Source organism: Chaetodon trifascialis, chromosome 16 (genome assembly GCF_039877785.1).
Source record: "Chaetodon trifascialis isolate fChaTrf1 chromosome 16, fChaTrf1.hap1, whole genome shotgun sequence".
NCBI lineage: Eukaryota > Metazoa > Chordata > Actinopteri > Chaetodontiformes > Chaetodontidae > Chaetodon > Chaetodon trifascialis.
Genome location: NC_092071.1, coordinates 13,275,805 through 13,300,265, shown reverse-complemented (window position 1 = coordinate 13,300,265; position 24,461 = coordinate 13,275,805). Strand labels below are relative to the sequence as shown.

The 24,461-nt window shown below is 43.9% G+C and overlaps 3 protein-coding genes across 7 annotated transcripts; all 3 read right to left on the bottom strand.

Moving 5' to 3' along the window:
• Positions 1-197: 197 nt before the first annotated feature.
• On the bottom strand, positions 198-3,677 carry LOC139344415 (serine/arginine-rich splicing factor 1B-like). Of its 2 annotated transcripts, XR_011603166.1 has the most exons (5): positions 3,313-3,677; positions 2,571-2,752; positions 2,316-2,488; positions 1,224-1,983; positions 198-741 (listed from the first exon to the last, which is right to left on the bottom strand). XR_011603166.1 is itself a non-coding variant. In XM_070982560.1 (4 exons), the coding sequence occupies exons 1-4, from the start codon at positions 3,504-3,506 to the stop codon at positions 1,834-1,836; spliced, it is 699 nt and encodes a 232-aa protein (XP_070838661.1). In that variant the 5' UTR covers positions 3,507-3,677; the 3' UTR covers positions 198-1,833. The 2 variants fall into 2 exon arrangements, 1 of the variants encoding a protein (XP_070838661.1); XM_070982560.1 differs by having other exon boundaries at positions 198-1,983.
• Positions 1,783-9,558, bottom strand: srsf1b (serine and arginine rich splicing factor 1b). Of its 4 annotated transcripts, XR_011603165.1 has the most exons (6): positions 9,118-9,553; positions 7,903-8,096; positions 7,629-7,801; positions 6,449-6,705; positions 6,046-6,131; positions 4,129-4,715 (listed from the first exon to the last, which is right to left on the bottom strand). XR_011603165.1 is itself a non-coding variant. In XM_070982559.1 (5 exons), exons 1-5 carry the CDS (start codon positions 9,309-9,311, stop codon positions 1,834-1,836), a joined length of 750 nt encoding a protein of 249 aa, XP_070838660.1. In that variant the 5' UTR covers positions 9,312-9,545; the 3' UTR covers positions 1,783-1,833. The 4 variants fall into 4 exon arrangements, 2 of the variants coding, with proteins under 2 accessions (XP_070838660.1, XP_070838659.1); XM_070982559.1 differs by lacking the exons at positions 4,129-4,715; positions 6,046-6,131 and adding an exon at positions 1,783-1,837 and having other exon boundaries at positions 6,521-6,705; positions 9,118-9,545; XR_011603164.1 differs by having other exon boundaries at positions 6,046-6,705; positions 9,118-9,545.
• Positions 9,559-10,259: 701 nt separating this feature from the next.
• Positions 10,260-14,474, bottom strand: pigs (phosphatidylinositol glycan anchor biosynthesis, class S). The gene is made up of 12 exons (XM_070983742.1): positions 14,415-14,474; positions 13,437-13,576; positions 13,205-13,316; positions 13,024-13,113; positions 12,820-12,911; positions 12,324-12,564; positions 12,068-12,210; positions 11,864-11,978; positions 11,612-11,757; positions 11,354-11,454; positions 11,070-11,280; positions 10,260-10,853 (listed from the first exon to the last, which is right to left on the bottom strand). The coding sequence occupies exons 1-12, from the start codon at positions 14,431-14,433 to the stop codon at positions 10,575-10,577; spliced, it is 1,689 nt and encodes a 562-aa protein (XP_070839843.1). The 5' UTR covers positions 14,434-14,474; the 3' UTR covers positions 10,260-10,574.
• Positions 14,475-24,461: the final 9,987 nt, after the last annotated feature.

Below are 24,461 nucleotides of genomic sequence, written 5' to 3'. Positions count from 1 at the left end.
GACACTGCATTGCTTTGGTATGACTTGAACTCACCAAGGCCCTAATATGGTACAAGAAAAGTCTAGTTAATTAATGTAAGTCTGAAGCTGTTTGCACCTCTCAGCTTGTCTGTAATATTATATTCTCTTCATATCACTGGAATCTTTTCTGCAACAGAACAGGTATTAAAAAAGACAAACACGATAACGCCAAAGTATAGACTGAACTTTTATTGAAGAGAACAAAGCTGCAAGATTCTGGGGATTAAATTTAGCAAAGTCAAAACTTCTGCAGCAAAAGACTCGCCTAAGAAAAAAAGCACAGGTTAAGATCACACTCCCAGACCTCCCTCTTCCCTCCCCCCTCCACTGTTGCCCACTATTTACCACTCTCCTCACGTGCGTGGATCCATCCTGCACCTCCCAGCCCTCCTCCTGGCTTTGATCCGAGCTTTGCTCCTCTTAATGAAAAAAAAAAATCTAAAAAGCAATCACTCAGCAGGATGCCATCAGCGACTGCGTCTGTGAGGTCCCACACAGAAACCTTTTCTTTTGAATTGTTCGAAGGCCAATTTGGTTTAAATATTTCACTACAATGTTTCCAGTTGGATGGGGTTATGTGGACAGGGCCGGGGGTCGGGATCCTCTCCCGGTAAAATGCTCCTGCTCCATGTATCCATCCCGAAGCCTAATCCTAATCCTGATCTGATCCTGAATCCTGATCCGGCTCCGGAATTGGGAGACAATGAGCCCAGTCCAGACCTTCAGAATACCAGCAGAACCAAAGAGAAGGATGCAAGTTAGAATCACACCTTCAGAAGATACTTCATGAATGAAACTAGCAGTTACTTTGGATACTAAGAGATGAAGCAGAAACACCAATGACCACTGGATCTCCTATCAGAAGGTAGTGCAGAGGATGAAGACTATATACTCTTAACTGATACTGGCCAACCAAACAGAGCATTTTATTATGCCTTAGAAAAAACTGCAGACCCAGTGTGAAGAACCACTGGGCTTTGAGGGCTTACTGACAGAAGTAACCTTGCTGGTACTTACAATATAATGGGAGCATGCACAAGTACAGCAGCTATAGCAAAATGAAACAAAACCTGTCATACAACCACAAACATCTGGTAACACTACTCAGCTATTTTCAGGAATACATTCTGAGTGGGGAAAAAAAAGACTAAAGCCTTATTTTATGCAAATTTCAGAGTTGTGAGAGGCCTCAGCCATCATACCATTGCTGCCACATTTGACTCCTCCTCCTCCTGTTTATCTTAATATGAACTGTGTTTCCTTTTCCTGTGTTTCCATCCTATCCTGCTCCTCTGAAGTCTACAGAGAGACACATGAGAGGGTCAAAGTACAATAGTAAATACAGGATTGAGAAAAAAATGTATAATCATGCCACCCCCAAAATAACAACTACAGCAGAAAGAATACAATGATGAATTCCTCTAAAAGGTAGCATTTCCTTCAATATAACCTGGAATCAGAGGAGGAAAAGTACACAATAGGGGGAAACAAGGTTAGCAAAATAGGGATGTTGATCATTTTGGGGTGAAAAGGAAACACTGAAGAAAGGGACAACAGAAATATAAGAGAGAGGGCAAAGTCCACAGATCAGGGTGTTCCAGCCAATCGTGTCTGGTCAAACAAGAGTCTGTTGAAATGTAAAGTAAAATCAAAACAGAAAACTGGAGAAAGAGGAAAACAGAACAAGAGAAACAGCAAACAATTAACACAGCAAATGGTCCATGGAGGCGATACAGGATGAAGATTGTCTTCCCCACTCCGAGATCCATGTTGAGTTGAGTTGGCTGGTGGTTTAATCGAAGTTGGGTGTGTCTACGTGCGAGAGCGGGAACGGGAACGCCGCGGAGAGTAACGTGGAGACCCTCTGCTGCTCCGGCTCCGACTGCGGCTACCAGAGCGGGAACGACCGTAGCTGGGGCTGCAAGGACCGTCCGTCTTCACGCGAATGTAGGCTGTCTCTCCCTAAACACACACAAAGAAATTAGGAGGAAAGGGAAACAAACTGCTTGCCCACAGTGACTGTGGCTACAAACAACATGAAAAAAATGTTTCAGCTCTTACAAATTAGCTCCACATAAAGATGATACACGACTGACGAAATGAGCCCTCAGGTGTGACAGCTTGACAATGTAACGACAACCTAAAACTTGACTCTTACTTACTGTCCAGTTGTTTTCATGTCCATTTTGTCCATCTGACCTGCTCCATTTTTCACTTCAGGACTTACCTTTAACAAAAAACTTAAATTCCCAAATCTAGTCCCAGAGATATTCCTTCTTGCAGCCCTAACCTACCTCATGAGAGCGAAACTTAGTGTTGTCCAGCTTGCGGACAGCGTAGGTCATGTCCTCTCTGCGTACAAAATCCACCACTCCGGTGCCATCACGGTACACATCAGCATAACATACATCACCTGCCTCCCGCATGTGATCCTTCAGGTCCTGCCAGCTTCCACTGGGGGGAAGACCTGAGAGAAGAAAGGAAGGTGATTAGAATCTCAGCGTTTACTACACTCAAGGTAACAAGACAATCTGCAAGGGTTTACTGACCTGAGACAACAACCCTGTACTCGGAGCGTCGTGAAGGGGGGCCATGCCTTCCCCTTGGGGCTCCTAAAGCTCCACCACCACCTCCCCTACCACCTCCACGTCCACTTCGAGGGAACTCAACGCGCAGACGGTAGCCATCATAGTCGTAACCATCACGTCCATAAACAGCGTCTTCTGCATCCCTGTAGGGTGACAGTGACGCTCACTCACTTTACCCTACATCCCCTGATTAACTGATCAGTCCATTGAAAGAAAATCGTTTGATAATTGATTAATCGTGTCAGTCATTTTTCAAGTAAAAATGTCAAACAACTGCTGGTTCCAGCTTTTTGCTTTAATCATTTGCAGCTTTTCTTTATCATCTAAGATGATCAATGAAGAGTCTTTTGGTTTTGGACTGTAGAAGTCATCTGAAGACTCTCTTTGGGCTCTGGGAAATTGTGATGAGCATTTCTTCACTTTTTTTTTTTTGGCATTTTACAGACAACAACGAAAACAAGTGTTAGTTGCAGCACTATTTAATGTTACACAAATTCTAATCTGATCAATCGAAGTATTGCGTATATTGGCAGTAACATTATAAAGACCGCACTTACGTCTAAGGTGGCTGTGAGATGTTTACAAAGATGCTTCAACTAGCAGCAGCATCTGAGTTTCCGGTCTTCCCTGAACTGTATTATCTGCTGAAAACATCTTTACTTTCAACTCTGAATGAAGGAGATAAGGCTGAAATGCAGCTCACCTCGGGTCCTCGAATTCCACGAAAGCAAACGGTGGTCCTCCTCGTCGGTTTTTCAGATCGATATCCCGAATGAGTCCGTATTTATAAAAGACATCCTCGACGTCTTTGGTCCGGATGTCAGGCGGGAGATTCCCCACGTATATCCGACAGTCGTTACTCCCTGCTGGCCCTCGAATGACACCTCCACCAGACATGTCAGCACAAAACAAAGGTCTCAACTTGCTTGACAGTAACGTCAACGCTGCCGATAGAGCGCAACAAATCAGACAAACAATAGTTTGACCTTCAACGACTAAATATGTGGCTGTACTTCGTTAGCTAGCGAGCTAACAACACGGATATTCACAAGACCATCAATGGGGACTGACACCTCCCACCACTTTTTCGACAGCCCCGTGGAACAGCTACGTCGACCAATAACAGAGAGCGTAGACTGCAACGTCATCACGTAGCATAAACGTAATGCAGCAATAACGTTGCACTGCCGCCAAATACTTTCAGTTTGACCTCTACAATTTGGTAGATATGGTCACAAAAAAGAGAAAATTCAAGCTCATATAGTTTAGAAAGTATGGCACATTGTTCTAGACTCAGCAAATAAACTTAAAGCATGCAAACAGCCGATGTTCAGTAGTAATAAGGTTTTGTTTGCTTTAACAGTGACTCACTTATACTGGACTTCGTCATCAGCCTTCCACAAACTGGTATTGCATTCCAGCTATATACAAAAATCAACTGCATGTGTCCGGGTGTTGCACATTTTGGTGCATAACCCCTCTGTGGTATTAGAAATACAGGGAAAGAAAAACGCAAACATTTAACTTATGTTATTGACAGTTTTATTAAAAGAGAATAAAGATCTAAGATAGCAGATAGTATACTTTAAAAAAAAATCTGGAATTATCTTCCTTAGTAAAAGACTGACCTAAGGAAAAGATATAAACCACATAAAGGTCACATTCCCTTATTGCCTCCCAGTCCTCTCCTCTTTCACTGGTAACAGTTTCCCACTATTTACCACTCTCCTTACGTGTGTGGCTCCATCCTGCACCTCCCAGCCCTCCTCCTGGTTTTGAGCCCAGCTTTGCTCTTCTTTTTATAACTTAAAAAGCAAAAATTTGAAAAAAAAAAATAATGGCTTGTCACAGTGCCGTCACAAATTGTCTCTGAGGTCCCACACGAAATGGAAAAAAAATAATTTGGATTATTTCAAAGCCAATTTGGTTTAAAAATTTCACTACATTTCCAGTTTGATGGGGTTATCTGGCAAGGGATCCTCTCCTGGTAAAAACGTTCCCATACTCCTGCTCCATGTATCCATCCTGAAGCCTAATCCTAATCCTGATCTGATCCTGAATCCTGATCCGGCTCCGGAATGGGGAGACAATGAGCCCAGTCCAGACCTTCAGAATACCAGCAGAACCAAAGAGAAGGAGGCAAGTTAGAATCACACCTTCGGAAAAAAAAAATATAATCAACCCCCCCCAAAAAAACCAAAAAACAAAAACCTAGTCATTACTCTGAATACTAAAAAGATCATTCAATGAAGGATTCTACGAGGGAGTTCACTTAGAGAAAAACAAGGGACACAATAGAGAATCAATCCCAGAAAAGATTTACTTTGGATTCTAAACCCTGAGCCAAAGCAAAAAGGAAAACAACAAAACAAAAAAAAAATGCGCAACATAAGAATTGGGTCGCCACACACAACGTGGTAAACAGAACTTGTTAAAACTGAAAACATTCAACAATGGCACTCCATTGTCAAGCTTACGGTACCATTTAAAAGTTTGGACACGTGTTCTTATTCAATGTTTTTTTTATTTTCCATAACTCTATTCTATAGAATAATAATTCTACATTGTACATTAGTACTGAAGACATCTGAACTATGAAGGGAAGCATGTGGAATTATGCAGTACAAAAAAGCTCAAGTGTTTTCAATTCTTCAAAGTAGCCACTGTTTGCCTTGAGGACAGCTTTGCACACTGTTCTCTCAGCCAGCGTCCAGATGTAGTCACCTGGAATGACTCTCAGTCAACAGGTGTGCCTTGTCCAAAGTTTATCAATGGAATGTCTCGCTTTTTTTAGTGCGTTTGAGACCATCAGTTGTGTTTGCAGAGGTAGTGTTGGTAAACGGTCAATAGCCCTATTCTACCACTGCAGTAATCCCTATCATGGCAAGAACTGCTAAGAGAAATGACAGTCCATCATTAAGGCATGAAGGTCAGTCATTGAAAATGTCGCAAAAGTGTCACAAAAACCATCAAACCCTATGATGAAACTGGCTCTCATGAGGAGTGATGGAGTGCTGCATCAGATGACCTGGCCTCCACAAACACATGATGTAAACCGAACAGAAATGGTCTGGAATGAGTGGGGCCACAAGTGAAGGAAATGCAGCCAACAAACACTCAAAATGTGGGAATTCTTTCAAGACTGCTGGAAACACTTTCCAGGTGGTACCTCGTGGAGCTGGTTGAGATTATGCCAACAGTGTTCAAAACGGCCATCAAGAAAACAGGTGGCTACTTTCAAGGCTCTTTTTTCACTTGCTATATAATTCCACATGTTCTTCAATAGTGTTGATGCCTCAGTGTTAATCTACAATGTAGAAAATAACAAAAATAAAGACAAACCTTTGACTGAGCAGGTGTATACTGGTACTATATGTCAAAAACTGAACAGCCTTATGATGCAGATTTCACAGTTGACAAGGCACAGCCATCATACCATTGGTGCCATATTTGACTCCTCCTCCTGTATATCTTAATATGAACTGTTTCCTCTCTTCTCATCCTATCCTGTTCCTCTGAACTCTACAGAGAGACACACACAAGAAGGTCAAAGGACAGTAGTATGCTTAAAAAGTAAAATCTTTCCAAACAAAACATAAAGCACACAAGGACAATCAGTAGAAGGAAAGAATCGAGAAGGAGCAGAGATGGTCAGCAGAAAAACAATGTTGATGAGAAGGGAAAGGGGGACAAATGAGTAAAATAAAATCGGGCCATGTACACAGACCAAACTCATCTGGTCTGGGGGGGAAAAAAAAAAAAAAAAAAAAAAAAGCAGGTGAACACACAGACAGTGTAAACAGGTAACATGTGAGATGATCTGTGGTGAGGTGGTATACAGGATTTGTGTGAAGTGAAGATTTCCTCTTCGGCTCTGAGGAATGCTGTTGCTTCAGTTACGGTGAATCTAGGTGCGGGAGCGAGAGCGGGAACGCCGGGGAGAGTAACGGGGAGACCCTTTGCTTCGTTGAGGAGAGTAGCTGCGTGACCTGCTCTTGCTTCGGCTTCGACTACGGCTGCGGCTGCGAGAGCGGGAGCGGCCGTAGCTGGGGCTGCGAGGACCATCCATCTTCACACGAATGTAGGCTGTCTCTCCCTAAACACACACATGCACAAATGTGTCCAGGCGTCAATTATCGTGTACAAGTTGCTATGTGAGATTCCAGCAGACAGGAGGGTATAACTGCAGCAATTATAGATGTGTCAGGGGACATAGCTGTGCTCAAAAATGCACTTGTACATTAAAAGTGATTTGAGATGCAGTTGCAGAAGCAACACATGGATCGGTGTTTGATTCAGATCCTTCAATTTCTAATTGGCAGCGTATACATGGATCTATGACCAAACTGGACATCATTTTAAAGACTTCCCTTTGGGCAGCCATTTCTGTCATTACTTTACTTTCCAAAACTTATGATAGTCACTTCATACATCAGCTAAGTCTCCCCTGTATGCTTGACAACTCTGAAATGTCATCATTTGGTCTGACTGTTTTGAGTCCCTTCTATTTTGTGCAATTACCATAGTTTCTAACCATTTATCCAAACTTTTAAAATGACACTTCTGATGTCATAGCATGACCAGACTGAGAATGAGTATCAGTATAGCTGGCATGGCATGGAAAAAAACACATCAACATGACTTATTGTGAAAGCATGTTGATCTACTGTAAAATAAAGACAGACAAGGCCAATTATTTTTTCCATTTGCCATTACTTGATATCATGTTTAACCGTTGGTAGTACCAAAATATATCAATGCATGTTTGGCCAGAATATTATGATGAATGAGCCAATCATTGAAGATTATTCTCAATATGCCACCATTATCACTCCATGAATGACAGACAGAGCCAGATTTATGATGCACAGCAGCATTAAATTGCCATTCAAGCTTAATATTGGCCTTTACTTACTGGGACTTTGACCCTTAATTCTGCTTTCTTCATCATTTGAAAAACATGTCAGTTCCAAAATAAGAGTCCCACAGCCATTCCTTATTAAGTCAGCCTTTACGTACCTCGTGAGAGCGAAACTTGGTGTTATCCAATTTACGGACAGCGTAGGTCATGTCTTCTTTACGTACAAACTCCACCACTCCGGTGCCATCACGGTAGACATCAGCATAACATACATCACCTGCCTCTCGCATGTGATCCTTCAGGTCCTGCCAGCTTCCACTCGGAGGTAGGCCTGACAGAGAAAAGGTGGTGTGAGTCTCATACATTCATCTGTACACTTACAGGTGAACAGGTAGAGACATAGACACAACCTGCACAGGGAGGAACACCCACCTGACACTGTAACCCTGTACTCTGAGCGCCTGGAGGGGGGACCATGCCTTGTCCTAGGGGGTCCCATTCCTCCACCGCCGCCGCCGCCGCCGCCACCACCACCACCTCCCCTTGCACTTCTAGGAAACTCAACACGCAAGCGGTAGCCATCATAGTCATACCCATCACGGCCGTAAACAGCATCCTCAGAATCCCTGTGAGATTCAACAGATAAGCACACACATAGCTTTAATAAGTAGCAAACCTAGATAGCCAGTTGGTTTATATTGGTTGAAACATGCTATCTCACAATGACTGACCTATACTGATGAAACCTGGGAGAAAATGCATCTTGCTGAATTAGTGTACGCACTGATGAAATTAATTAGAATCCTGCCATGGTTCTAATTAATTTCATGATGTATGATGACTCATACAGCATTAGGTTTGTTTAGACGCAAGACAGAAGGGGGCAGTGAATACAGAAAAGTGCGACAGTTCAATATGCTCAATATGAGCACAAGCCCTCGGCATGGCGAACATTCAAAGGCTTGGATTGGCAGCCACTCTGGCATTTCAAGCTTGGCACTGAAAAATGCTGACACATTCAAAAGCGAAACACATTACAAACTAAAGTAGCTACGAGTCCAAGCGCGTTCGTCTCGTCATGCCATCGATTGCCTAAATTTGCGCCAACGTTGAGCCTTTAAATTTTGCTCACTTTGCTGTGGTCAACAGCTCCCTTCCAAAAAACAGTTGCAAATTAATTCTCTGTCTATCAACTAATCGATTACACAACTCTAAATACTAAATGCAGCACATGAGGCTTACCCACAAAGTGGTCTGCAGGCTGCAGGTGGTGCAGAAAACCCCTGCTGAGAACAGGTTTAGGTCCAAGCAACCCATTTGTACTTGTGTGCCAAACTTCTGGGCACATCCTACCGAACTAAAACTAACACAGTTCACAACAGCCCTTAGTGAGGGTAAAGTAAATATTAAATACACCTCAGTTTGAACTCACCGCGTCCTGAATGGCCAAAGAAATAAATAAAGCACCATCTCTCTAAAAGAATAAAACAATTAAACTCTAATAGAGATGTGATTTACTGCAGCCTGCGCCAAATAACAAAAACCATCAGAGTATATGTGCCTATCAAAAAGACTACGTATTTTGAAACAGTTTGGGTTCCACAGCAGGGACATGACGCTGAGACATGGCGGAGCACTGCAGCTTACCTCGGGTCCTCGAACTGCACGAAGGCAAACGGTGGTCCTCCTCTTCGGTTTTTCAGATCAATGTCACGAATGGCTCCATATTTATAAAACAGGTCTTCAACGTCCCTTGAGCGTATGTCAGGTGGGAGATTTCCAACGTATATCCGACAGTCGTTACTCCCTGCTGGCCCTCGAACCACTCCTCCACCAGACATGTTAGCACTCAACTAGCAAACGTTAGCAGTTACGGAAGTTAGCACGCTTCGATAGTTCACTATGTATACGTATATATACTGGATAAATCGGCGAATTACACGTTAACTAGTTTAGCTATAGCTGGATTTGCTGAAATCCTACAGGTTTGGTTTCACAACAATCAAATTAACAATAGCTAAAAGTTGCAGGCTGCGACTCGACGCCTGTAACAACGCGGTTCTCTTTACCGACGTGTTGCCTCACAACAGCCTTTGAAGGAATACACAGCGCCACCTACTGACCTGGAGTGTTAGCCACAGCCTGCAGGACGTGTGTCGATCTGAGAAATTAATCCTTAGCCTTGCAAACAGCAGTCGATGAAACAATCACACATCAAGGTCCATCTAGGAGCTGTTCTAGAGCTTTCGATGGCATCAAATGATTTTCAGCTGAGAGCAAAAATAGACATTTGAGCACCTGCAATTCCATCAGCTGATGAAAATAACGTGCTATGATCAAAAACTCCAAAACAGCTGCTAAATTCAGCTTGAGGTGAGACGGTTTAGGCAACAGTATGTGTGTATGTATCAAATCATGCATTCCGTGTGGTGTGTGGCATGCCGCACTGAGGATCAGTCAGTGACTCAGGTGTAGTATACACTCAAATACATCCTGATCCTAGTCAGTGCTTTAGTTCTTCTCGCACGCCAAGCAATCCAAAATGACTGCAGCACAAACTATTCTCCTTATGAAGACAATGAGATGCAATTGAACACTCCAGGAAAAAGGTATTACGTGGATCTTGTGTCAATATTATTTTGTCACTTTATTTGCAAGGTCAGCAATCACCTTTCATACTTAACTTGGACAAAACTGGTATAACTGGTGAGTGCCTGCCAAATTAACATGATAATGATAGAAACTCTGGTATTCTTATTTTCTTGCTAACCAAAGAATAAAAACACAAGTTACAACTTAAGTCTTTATTTATTAATAACTTAGAATAGAAAGTGGAATTCAAATATAAAACTTGTACACATTTACAACAATTCAAGCTTCCCAGTATACAGTGTCCAACAGCCACAGCACCCATTCACTCCAATTGTACAATTAACATAAAATAATAAAAATCATGCAGGACTGATTTGTACCCCACACCCCAATGCTGCAAATAAGTTGTTCTTCATGCCTAGCTTTGTACCTAAATGTCAAGGCCACTGACTATCCACAATGGGTTTTTTGTTCAGACTACATTCTCAACACATCTTCTGTTCAAGCGTGTCTTATTCCTTCTTGGCTTTGTTTTCTCTGCGTCTCTGCCGAGCCTCAGACACAATTTTGAGCAATGACAGCAGAATAGGCACACACATTGGCAGGAAGAGTGGTATGTAGATGGCAAACTTCTGGTCATCAGGAAAGTACAGGAGGTGGAGGAGTGAAGGGTCGAAGAACGCTCTCTCTGATGCCAAGATGGCCTCTTTACTGTACTGCAGAGCAAAGCCAAGGTTCCCGGCCTCCAACTCGGCCACCGCCAGCTGCAGAGACGTGACAGCGCTGGACACCTGAGTGATAACAAGGATCAGGTTGGATACAACTGAGGCAATTATAGGCAGAACAGAATTATATAATTAACAACTTCATTCAGAGCAAGTTTTCCATTATCCTGTAATTACTGTTTTTTTTAATGAAGAAAAACCATCGAAGTCTGACACATTTACATATGTACGCACAAACAGGTAACACAGAAACCTACTGATTAATGCAGGTGTGCATCTTACCTGTTGAGCAATGTGATCATTGATAACAATGTTTCCTATTTGGTCCAGCAGCTGTGCCAGTGAGGTGATGGTGGTGGTTGCTGTTGCAACATTTTCCACACTTCGACTCCACATGAGACGGTCAAGCTCCCAATCAGACAGTCCTGCACTGCTGCACGGTGCCACCAGGAAGCCAGGAGGAGGAGTAGATGTCTGCACACCCAGCAACAGTCTGACAGGAGAAGAAAAGTTACCTTGTGTTTACAGGAAAAGCAATACCCACCAAACTGTAGACATCTACTTACCGAAGCTGTGCAAGGAAGACTCCCATGACTTTGGCCATGTTGATGTTGATATCAATAGGGAACACAGCCTCTGGTCCATAGAAACCATTTACATTATAGACCTATTAAAACATGAATAAAGACAGTTTTTGTGGAATCAGTAGCCAAAACAAGATGAGTGCAGATCAGTGCATAGTCTACAATATATGACATATTCACTTATAATACTAGGACTAGACTAGGCTACTGTCACCTAGTTTTGCCTTTAGATTATCTTACCATAATTCCCCCCCACCGAGGAGAGTGAAATGCATTAGAGAGCACTTCCTGTTTCTTGTGGTCATGAATATGAAGGGGTGAATGGTGGGCGTCTGGGATGTACAGAAGGAAATTCAACACTGGGTTGGAAGACGCAGCATTTGAGCCTGGAAATCAAATGAAAAACAAAAAAAACAAAACAAAACAGATATATACATATAAATATGGCAGAACAAACCATCATATTCCTATTCAGTGTGCATTTTCTTTTACCTAATCTAGCCTCCACAGGGTTGATGACATGTGCGAGGCTGTCAGAGTTGAGTATGTAGGCACTGCGGCTGCTGTCAAAGCGTGGGTTGACACCGAGCATGGTGTAGTACAATGTCTGTAAGGAGAATATGTTTGTGAATATACCGCGGCTGAGCATCCTGTCAGCGTGGTGTGGGTGCTGCACATTCACGCATTTGCATTTACCTGAGAATCAATGCTAAAGTTAGCCAAAGGGGCCAGTTTTGTAAGCAAAGGTTGGATGTAGGTCTCCACGGCACCCTCTATGTCCCAGTGTAGCCGGTGTGACTTTGGGTCTGGGTTCAACAAGCTGAATGTTATCTCATATCCTAAAGAGAAGACAAGAATAAACAGAGAACAGAAAGAAAGTGTTAATGTATACAATGACTGGAACAGAAATCAGGTTTGTCCACATCAAGGCTGTGCTGAATCAAAGACCAACCTGGGCTGGATTTAAAGGCTCTCATACTGTCAGCAATGCTCCCTTTGTTTCCAGGGCTGAGACGGACTCTGTCGCTGAGGGCAGCGATAATGTCAGTGTGGCTGAAAGACATCACCTGTAACACCTGCTTGATCCGAGGCTCCAGGTGAGCCAGCAATTGCTCTAGTGTCCTGCCCACTCTCATCTGGGAACCAATACGCAGCAGGGCTGTGCGTCGCTGACCAATGTACACGTCCACATCCTGAGAGGCATCGAGATATCGGTCAGTGATTCATAATTCTGTTTGCAAGCTGTGCAGAAGGTACAGTTATTTCATTTTATTTCAGTGGAAATGCTACCTGACTTCATTTTAATGAACACTTTTAACATATGAACACATAGACAAGAAAAACTACAGATACAAAGAATAGGAAAGGGTTAAGAGAAGCCAAACAATTATCCTTAAAGCTAAACTTAGAAAAAAAAGAGAGAGAGTCAAAACAGTGGGAGTTTGAACCTCGGGCAGCAGTAAAGATGACTCCGGGATCACATACACAACCAAAGAACCACACGGACTCTCACTGAGCGTGTGAAGAGATAGATCTGCTTCTAAAGAAGAACAAGAGAGAAAGAGAGAAATTAATATCCAAGGACTCACTGAGATAACAAAATGTTTGCATGTGAAGAACTGAAAGTTGGATCTGATGAGCAGACATCTCACCTGCAGCAGTGGGCTGGTTCAGGGCGTCCTCCTCCATAATTGTAGCTGTGCGGTACCTTGTCTCGTACCTATACCTCAAAGTTGTGTCCTCTGGAAACAAAAGAATGTGAGAAAGGAATTACACCTTGCAATCGTCACATATTTTGTAGCCATAAGATCATAGACAGTGTTAATAAATCACCATCTACTGGGTGTTCCTCATCCTGCGTCTGCATCAGCGGGACCTTCTTCTGCTGTTCTGGTGTCACAGTTCCACGTGCAAACACAACCTCCACATCAGCACTCAGCTGTAGCTAAAAAAACGGAAATAAAGAGAGGGACATTTTTCAAGGGTACACATGCATTACACTTTGAAGATAAAATAGATCAGAAAGATGGGGGAATGTGAGTGATAGCAAGAAGCACAATCAAACCTGCAGGTTAGCCAACTCTTGTATCTGACTGACAGGCAACCAGGCGCGGTATGTTTCAGTTGTTCGCCACCACAGAGGGACTCCCACGATGATGACCACTGCTGCTATGGACAGAGCGGCAAGCTGGCCACGTCTACGCTCTGAGAGACATACAGAAAGTAAGACAGATGTATTGTGTCAGTCTACATACATAAATACAGTGACTTTGTAATGCTGTTTATACTGTGGTTACAGTCTCTGTATTATCTCTGGTTGTGTTAGGCCATTGAGGGCAAATGCACACGACCGATTTTCTATATGTCTTTCTGATCCATGTGATGGATACCTTGATGACAAATCAATTCATCATCACACCATCCCAAACAAAAACAGAAATTCTTGTCTCATTATTTTACACAACTTGACAGTCTGTCAATTGAGATACTGATATTTATATATCACAATGTAAAATTACACCATGACAGAGGATTTTATCCATGCACTTCACTGGCCATCAGTGATTATATGTTTCCATAATCTGTTCATTCATTGAAAGACTGAGCTAGTTGCTAGATGGCAGACAGACAAGTATTAAGACGCAGACATGTATAGTCTTATAGAGGCAACGTTCATTGGTCAACATACAGTAAATGGCTGCAAGACCTGAGTTCGTTTTATAAGTAGAAAAATACATTGTATGATGAAATAAGGTGTTTCGCTTTACGAAGCGGGACTTAAGGAATTCTAATGTTGTAGTTAATTGTGGAATAAAAAATAAATAATGGCAATAAAAGACACAAGGTGGCACAGCAGGTGTGCTAGCTAACTGTTAGCTGTTAGCTTCGGAGGCTGTGAATTTGTAGAAAACAGCGGCCTCGCGCTCGCGTCACTACATCTGTTATAACTACATATAAAGACCCTTCAACAAACTGCTGTAGACAACTATAAATGTTTATGTGTGAAAGAAATGACATAGAATTCAGTTATGAATCTACTCACCCACTTCCGTGGTGGCCATTTCCGTCAATGAGCTGAGTGGGGTGTGTTTGTTATAATATCGCACTCAGGTCACATGACCAATATTAAAAACAAACGGGGCTGTTCATGACGCTACAAAAGTAGTAGTGAGCCACATACATACAAACTATTTCATGAAATTTAACAAACTCTGTAATATACGACCGTCTGTCCATCCCATACCATATAAGTGAGCTAGTTTGAGACAAAGTGAGGGACAGACAGGAACCGTCGGCCCAACCAGTAACAATATTCAACGCACTGAACTTTTGGCAACTAGCGCCCCGTGTGGTTGCTTAAATATTAGCCGTTAAAATACAAATTTCCAGTTACCGACAGTGATAATGGAAAAAGGTAAATGGACTGTATTTGCATTGCGCTTTTGACAATCGCTCAGAGCGCTTTTACAAGTCTGCATTCACCCATTCACACACGCTCATTATGAGCGTATCCATTCACACATACTGACACACCGACAGCACAGCATCGGGGGCAATTTGGGGTTCAGTATCTTGCACATTTATTTATATTTAAAGTATATTTACATTCAGTTTTATCTTGTATTTCCATCAGCCTTTGTAACACATTGAAGCAGCAGTAATGGATTAGGTAGCCAGTTCAATTGAGTCATTAATTGAAACCAGTCTCTCCTTGTGTCTTGTAGGTACCTGATGGGTGGCTACCTGTCTTCAGAGGCTGTTGTGAACATGTTTAATAAGGCTGTCATGGAAACTACAAACTTGCTGTCCATCAGCAGCACTGTGGTGCTGTTTTCAATGTTGAGATTCAGTTACAAATGAAATGTTTGGTTTTTGTGAGTTAACACCACCATTAAATGTTACAATTGATGACACAATTATTGAATGTTACAATTGATGACACAATTATTGAATAGTTGCTGATGCAGTGATTGACTGATTTAAAGTGTTGATTTGAGTTTCCCAAAAATTCCTAAAATTGGTCACATTTAATTTGTAAGCTGCTATTCATCTGGAAAGAACAGTACTGTCGATTTACCTGTTGTCCTTTTATCTGCTGCTAAATGTGCTCCTCGAGGTGTAGCAGCCATCCCACATTATTGCATGTAGAGGAGTCCATATAATTGTTGATGTTACTTCTTCTTCTGCTGGATGTCTAAGTAGGCAACCAAAAAGGACTAAAAACAATGATTTAATACAGGTTGAAACGAGCTGTGTGATCTCCACAATCAACCTATGTGATGTTTGTGTGTGTCAAACTCTCCTAATGTTATCCCTAAGGCCTGGATATGAAAAAGAAGGGGCACAAAGCAGAGATCATCCCTGGTTCATCTCAATGTTGCCCCTGCTGAGGGAGTGGGACATAGTTCCCTCACCCTAAGCACCCAGCCTTAGCTCACCTGAGTTGGACTTATTTAATCAAAGTGTACATTTTATCATCCTGGAGGTTGAAGTGTGCAGTATTTTATTGTCTTGTTTAGTGCTGAGTCTGTTGCCAGTTTTATTTGGATAAGTTATCTCTTTCAATTATGGCTGAAGTGTCCTAATAATTTAATGCACTTGCTTTTACATACACTGAATGTTGTGGACATTTCTTCAGTTGTGTTTTCTTGCTGAGTGAAAGAAAATTGTTTGAGAAATCAAAGCATTTGTTTATGCTCCCTCTCAGTTGCACCTAATTTTTTCTGTCCTGCCTTGAGTAAAATCAAGTGTCACAACTAAACTTACTTAAACTGTAAACGTATTTAAACACTGGTTTCAAGCAAACGTCAATCATCTGATAACCTAAACAACAGAAATGGATGTCTAACATGTAATATGGATTTCTGCATGTAGTTATTTCAGTTAAAGTGTCTTAAAACATCACTGACATGCCCAGATATACACTGAAAGAGTTATTGATTTTTGTAATCATTCCTTCTGTCCTTACTAGCAAAGAGGAGATCCTTGAAGTCATTCAAATGTGAGTGATGGGGATACATTTGCAGCCCTACTCTGTGCAGAAATGCATTCTGAAAGTGTGGAAAGTGGAAATGGGGCCTCAAATGGCTGAATTTGTCAAATCTTCCAGTGGGTGTTCTTAGTGTGGAGTTCCCAATTTGTATTTCATCTGACAGTTTTCTTGGCGAGCTGCGACAAAGTCTTCACCTGAACTTTGAAACTGGTATTTACGGAGAACAGAAAATTAAAACCAGTCACCTTGTATGTCTACACATACTAGATGAATGATAAGCATGGGTTGGGGAAGGGATCTGTTCAGGCCCAGTACAGTCAGCAATGATTAGAGTCAACAGTAATGTTTTCATCATACCATGTGGACATTATGAGCATGGTTATAAGATGGACTTGAAAAGAAGTGAACCAATCCTTTAATGTACTGAAATTTCTCAGGAAATATTAGACTTTGACTTTCTTTGTTTTTGCGTTGCTGTCGTAAAGGACTTTAATATTGTTTTGATTGTTGCTTTGGAAATGAAGAAAATAAACGATAACAACGCTGAGGCGTGACGTCATCCGCGACGATCAAATCACATATGGAACGTAGAACATAGTGACGTTCAAAGGACTGGAACACTGGCTTTGATCGCTAGCCCATAAAAGGCGTTGACTTTGAAGGATCAACGCATTCACTTTTAGGTCTTCGTGTATTCACGTTTCAGTTTCACTCCCCTAGAGGGGGCGTGAGCCCAGGTGGTGGCGAGGATGGAGGGGTGCAAGGGTCCCCGCTGTCGGCTGGGAGTTGCCACGGAGTGCCGATGAGCTCTAGAGCTCACGTATCTGTGCCGATCACCGCTGGACCCCAACGAGCAGATGCCTCAGTCAACGAACGACGCTGGTATTTCAGTCGTCCACCGGCAGAAACGTGAACGAGGAAGCCAAGCAGGTCTCGAGTCAGTGGCACGCATGCTTGGATCGAGAGGAGGGAGGTAAGTAAGTAGGTAAGTAGATCCATAACTGCTATGTCATCAGAAAGTGAGTTTCTGAAATGTTTAGGGCTTAGCACTATAACAGTTTTGTCTGAGATTAGCATCAGAAAATTGCAGGTCATCCAGATCTTTATGTCCTGAAGACATTGGATGATGGGAAAGCATTTCAAACACCGATTTTTTTTTAATTATTTTTTTAAATTTTATTTAATGAAAATATATACAAACATTCAAGGCATAGAAAAGTTATACAAATGTACATTCATTCTGCCTAAGATTGAGCAACACAAACCAGAAGGCCGAAATCTGAATATGATATACATATTCATAAACAAAAACAAAACAAAACATATGCCAAACGCAACACAGGGGCCATTTCATAATAACTTAAATGTTTCCAATAGGGAGAATAGCTTAAGGGCTTTCTTTTCTTTAACAAGACTCAGTGATTTAGTCCAGAGTTTAAACTCATTCCTCCAGTGGGTTAAACATGGTTTGGTTTTATAATATCTACATTTATGAATAGAAAACTTACCAAATAGCAGCAGAGTGTTGAGAACAAAGTCCACATTCTTATTATCAGCAAAAACACCATAAAAAATTGTTTTCACTGTTAAAGGTAACTCAATTTCCTTGGACTGTAGCCAGCTCTGCATCTCATTCCAAAAAGATTTCACTGACTCACAATAAAAGAAAAGATGTTCCAAACTGGGATACTGTATTTTAAGATCCAATATCAGATTCGTTAAATTTTCTAAAAGTTTTGTCTTTTGTCCCTCATTATTATACCCATAAATATTCGTTATAATCATAAATAGACTTTCAACTTTCAATACCACCGTCAGCCAGTGACCATCTCCATCAGCTCTATGAGTTACAACTTCTCCAGGACATTTGTTGAAGCATATAGCCACGCCTCCTGATCGGTTAGAGCCATGACTAAATAGAATCCGGTCTCCCCATTGATTAGTCCAAAATGTTTCATCCACTTCAGCAGAATGAGTCTCTTGCAACAACAGACACTGAGTTCTTTGCCCTTTACAGAATAAGAAAAGTGCTTTCCTTTTCAGAATGTCCTTCAGGCCCCTAACATTCAATGAACCAAACGAAATGTTAACATTATCCATGAACACAAGAACAAAAGAAAAGGTGAACTACAAGTTTAACACTTGTTTACTCCGTTTACTCAGATAGTGAAAGAACCTAACTTGAATAAAGTTTTAACGTCCCTTTACAGAATTTTCCACTATATCACAGTTGTATCCAATGATGTTACTTGCCATCATCAATCCGGTGTCCATCAATGTATCCGTGGGGACCCCGAAAGAAAGCCAGTTTTCCAGCGCGCCTTGCCTGTTCAATTTGCGGCCATAAACGTCTCCTCTCCTCCCAGTCCTCCTGTGGCAACATTTCTGCAAAACGGATGCCTTTATCCTTGCAGACCTGCGAGTTCTTTGTCCGACGCCAGATCTCTTCTTTCATCCATCTCTTGGCAAACAGAATGATGACATTTCTGGTCTTATTGTCCATTTTTTTCCCCATTCTATGGACGATGTCAACTGCATCCACCACCTTTGACTCCAAATCTGGTGCGATTTTCCAGAGGATTTCTGTGACTTGTGCTTGGATGTTCTCATCTTTTTTCTCTTTTTTTCTCTTCTCTTTTTTTGGGACTAATTTAGCTGCGCTTTGAAAAATGCGGCTGCTCAATCCGCCATCTTGCCGGGACTCGCATAGTTATATCTATGACTGCGTAGCTTCAGGTTACCGTTAGATTAGGCTAGCAGCTAGTTGCTATCTTTCATATCAGCCACTTGCAGTTTGCCCAAAATCTCTTTTCCTCTAAATATGCTGTTATATTGTCAATGGTTTTAAACAATGTCTCATCTGCCTGTACAAATGTATATAGACGTAGTTGCTCTACCTTTCTTTCTACCATGTATTTTTGTGAACTTTTAGGTTTTTGTTTTTTGACCTCTTATGCCACTCTGCCTGCTTTTTGTAACCTGCTTGCCGTAACGAAATGTTATGAATGTAACTTCTGTTCCCTGAAGGAGAGGAACGAGGTACAACACATACTGTATGGGATATCACGCCCCTGCGTGACCTGACTGAAGACACCTCTATTCACGCCTTTATGGCAGATGACCTGTGGTGTCGTATGTGAGGCCCTGCCTGCACATATACGTGCACTACCACAGTCATCCTTCAGTTCTTATGCTCTTCACCTCGCTAAGAACTCCTCTACCGAGTCAGGCTAACTAGCTGCTGCTAGCTAGCTTGGTTTTGTTGTGGCTACTGCCGACTCGAGATTAGCTTAACTGCCCCTGTTGGTGTTAGTTGTTGCTACCTGTGGAGCGCTGATTTCGCTTCTTGTTCTGGCTCACTGTGTCTCGATATGAGCGCGCAGCCTAAGCAATCGAAGGGGAAGTCTTCCGTTCGCCCCTGTCCTCAGGGGTGCGGCTTCTCCCTGCACAAAAAGGACTTCCATAACACATCCACCACCTTTGACTCCAAATCTGGTGCGATTTTCCGGGGGATTTCTGTGACTTGCGCTTGGATGTTCTCATCTTTTTTCTCTTCCAGACCTTTAATCCGGAGACACCATCTCATCCTGTATCTCTCTTGTTCTCTCACTCTGTCTTTGAGTTCGCTGTTATCTTTCTGAAGCTGGACGCATTGCTCCTTCAGGTCTTGAACTTCCTTTCTGCACTCTCTCATCTCCTCCGCGTTGAACTGGACTGCTTTCGCTAAGCTAGCGATCATGGCGCTACTTTGTTTGGTCTGCTCCTTCAAATCAGCTAGCTGCTCATCCACTCGTTTTTCCAGGCCCAGAATTGCTTGTAATATGGCGTTGTTAGAAACTTCAGCATTCTCACCATCAACTGCTGACTTGGCCTTTTTCTCCGCTGGATTCTTGACTGGTGTAGTTGGTACCGAATCGTCACTACGATCCCTCTTGTTTAGTAGCGAGGTGTCCATAGCATAATCGTGCTCCGTAGCTTTAACATTGTCTTTCCTTTCATCTGTCGGCGAGGTTTTCTTTTCCTTGGGTTCTATAATGAACTTGGCCGGTTCAATATGCCTCTGTGTTGTCATTTCGACACTTCAGAGTGGACTTTCAACACTTCAGATAAAACTTTGGGACTAATTTAGCTGCGCTTTGAAAAATGCGGCTGCTCAATCCGCCATCTTGCCGGGACTCGCATAGTTATATCTATGACTGCGTAGCTTCAGGTTACCGTTAGGTTAGGCTAGCAGCTAGTTGCTATCTTTCATATCAGCCACTTGCAGTTTGCCCAAAATCTCTTTTCCTCTAAATATGCTGTTATATTGTCAATGGTTTTAAACAATGTCTCATCTGCCTGTACAAATGTATATAGACGTAGTTGCTCTACCTTTCTTTCTACCATGTATTTTTGTGAACTTTTAGGTTTTTGTTTTTTGACCTCTTATGCCACTCTGCCTGCTTTTTGTAACCTGCTTGCCGTAACGAAATGTTATGAATGTAACTTCTGTTCCCTGAAGGAGAGGAACGAGGTACAACACATACTGTATGGGATATCACGCCCCTGCGCGACCTGACTGATGACACCTCTATTCACGCCTTTATGGCAGATGACCTGTGGTGACGTATGTGAGGCCCTGCCTGCACATATACGTGCACTACCACAGTCATCCTTCAGTTCTTATGCTCTTCACCTCGCTAAGAACTCCTCTACCAAGTCAGGCTAACTAGCTGCTGCTAGCTAGCTTGGTTTTGTTGTGGCTACTGCCGACTCGAGATTAGCTTAACTGCCCCTGTTGGTGTTAGCTGTTGCTACCTGCGGAGCGCTGATTTCGCTTCTTGTTCTGGCTCACTGTGTCTCAATATGAGCGCGCAGCCTAAGCAAGCGAAGGGGAAGTCTTCCGTTCGCCCCTGTCCTCAGGGGTGCCGCTTCTCCCTGCACAAAAAACGGACTTCCATAACGCATGTCCCGTCTGCCTGGGGATTGTCCACGCCAGGAGAGCGTTGACTGTGCCTGAGTCTTGTGAGTCCTGTCACCAGCTCCGGAGCTCAACCCTGAAAAGGCGGGTCAAGTTTGTGGAGAGAGTCCTGGGAAAGACAGCCAGTGTGTGTTTGGGCCCTCTCCTCTCCGAGTCCAAGGACCTGGTTTCGTCCGGGTCCGGCGATGAGGAGCTCTTGGTCGGAGACCCTGTTGAAAGCTGGGCAGACCGTATGGAGTGTGCTGACGGGTTAGCGGGGTTTGAGCCAGGTCCCTCTGAGGGCGCTAGCCAGTCGCTACCCGGGCTAGCCTGCTACCATGATGAGGAGGACCTGCTGGACGTGCATGAGTTATCGGAGGACGAACAGGAGCCGTTATCATCGGGTCAGTATGCCGCTGCGGCTGCGCCGGTTGACCGGGTCGACACATCCTTCCTCTCACTGTACCGTTGTGCACCTGAGAAACTGGAAGTATCTTGGCCCTCTCCTCCGCCGGCTCAGACACTGTCGCGGTTATCGGGTTTTTTCATCCTCCCGAACCGACGACCGTGAAGAACAGCCTGCCCATGTTCCCTGATTTTGTCGCGGAGCTCATCTCAACATGGAACAAACCGCTGTCCACCCGCGCCACGGTGCCCGGCTATGGTCAGTTTTTGGACCTGGATGGAGCTGATAAGGCTGGTTTGGTCAACCCCCCGCCATGTGTCCCTGGCAGCATATCTGGCTCCAGCCCAGAACCACGGTGTGGGCGGTCTCATTTATTGAATTCACCAGTGTTGCTGTTCCGCTCCGGCACGCCAGGGGTTTTGGACGCCAGCACATTTTTTCGTCCCACTCTGACAGGCCATTATGTCCTGATCAGGAGAGACAACACGGTGGTTTCCTACATAAACAGGCAGGGAGGGACATGCTCCCTTCCCCTGTTAAAGCTGTCTCACTCTCTGTTGCTCTGGTACAGTACTCATTTTCTGTCCCTCAGAGCCAGGCATGTTCCACGGCACTTGAACCTGGGGCCAGACCTTCTCTCCAGGGGAGGTCCTGTGGTAAGGGAGTGGAGATTGCACCCACTGGTGGCACGCCCAGAACTGTGGCAACTACATGCCTACCTGTTGAGAAGTCCAATTTAATAGCTCAGGGTCTGCCCCCAAATGTGGTGGCAACGATCCAGAGTGCAAGGGCATCATCTACTAGGGGCCTATATGCCTGCAAATGGCAGGCGTTTGAGCAGTGGTGTCAGGACCGAAATGTACTCCCATTTCAGTGCTCTATTGTGGATGTTTTAACATTCCTTCAGGAGCTGCTGGATAAGAGTCTCTCGTTCTCAACGATTAAGGTCTATTTGGCAGCTATATCTGCATGCCATGTTGGTTTTGATGGAGTAACGCCAGGCGCTCACCCTCTTGCTATGCGCTTCCTGAAGGGAGTCCGCAGGCTGAGGCTTGTGTTTAAACCCAGCGCTCCCTCATGGGATTTAGCGTTGGTGCTGGAGGCTCTTTGTGGACCCCCATTTGAGCCTATTGAGTCTGCAGATATGAAATTTCTTTCATACAAGACTGCATTGCTACTTGCTTTGACTTCTGCAAAGCGAGTGGGTGACCTTCATGCTTTGTCTGTGCATCCCTCTTGTACCCAGTTCACTCAGGATGGATCTAAGGTTACATTGCGCCCGAATGCGGCGTATTTGCCTAAGATTATCCCCGCAGCCTATAGCTCTATGGCTTTTGAGCTCTTGAGCTTCTGCCCCCCTCCTTTTGCATCTGAGGAGCAGAGGAGGTTACATTCCTTGTGCCCTGTGCGTGCACTATGCACTTACATAGACTGCGTTTATGTTCGTTTATGTGACCAGTTGTTTGTCTGTTTTGCTAATCCGGCTAAGGGCAAGGCGCTGTCTAAACAGCGGCTTTCCCACTGGATTGTGGAGGCTATCTCCCAAGCATACAGCAGCAGGGGTCTTCCGTTGGCCCAAGGTGTGAGGGCACATTCAAGCAGGGGCATGGCAGCCTCATGGGCCTTGTTTAAAGGGGTTTCTGTGAGTGATATTTGCACTGCAGCCAGCTGGTCATCACCGCACACTTTTTTGAGCAGACCAGTGTTGCTGTTCCGCTCCGGCACGCCAGAGGGCGACAGCCCCTCCCCCATAGCGCTACAGGTCAGTCGGCTGGCGGTTCACCTCCCTTGGTGGTGCGCATGCGTAGTCTCACCTTGGGTAGAACGGACCGTTGCCATGGGTTACCGTCTACAGTTCTGGGCCCGGTCGCCTCGTTTCCACTCTGTAGTAGACACAGTAGTAGGAGACAAAGTGGCAGCAGTTCTGGGGGAAGAAATAAACAACTTGTTGAACAAAAGAACGATACAAATTGTTCCCGCTTCGGAAACGAACAAAGGTTGGTACAGCCGTTATTTCGTTGTTCCGAAGAAAGGAGGGGGGCTCCGTCCTATTCTAGATTTGCGTGTGTTAAACAAGTATCTACGAACGTACAAGTTCAAGATGCTTACACTCATACAGCTACTGAGCACGATCAGACCGGGAGATTTGTTTACAACTATCGATCTGACAGACGCTTACTTTCACGTAGCGATATACCTGGACCACAGGCAGTTTCTAAGGTTCACATTCGAGGGCATAGCCTACGAATACCTGGTGCTGCCGTTGGCTTGTCACTCGCCCCCCGAACTTTCACCAAATGTGTTGAGGCGGCGTTAGCCCCGCTCCGGGAGAAAGGCCTTCGCATATTAGCCTGTCTGGACGATTGGGCTCTTCTTGCGAGCTCCAGAGAGCGAGCAGCGGCTCAGCTGTTACTGACCCTGTCGCACATTCAAGCGTTGGGCTTTTCAGTAAATCTGCAGAAAAGTTCAGTGACGCCGAGCCAACGGGTTTCTTTATTCGGTTTGGACATATGCTCCATTTCGAGCCGAGCGTGTCTGTCAGAGCACAGGGTGGCTGCGTTTCACCGCTGCCTCGCTCAATTTCAGTTGGGACGCAAACTGCTTTTCCTGACGATTTTACAACTGACAGACATGATGGCATCTATGATCGCTGTAGTGCCGCCCGGGCTGTTAAAGATGCGAGCGTTTCAACGGTGGACTCTATCTCACCGGCTGTGCGCGCCCCGTCACCTCCAGAGGAGGCTGACGGTAA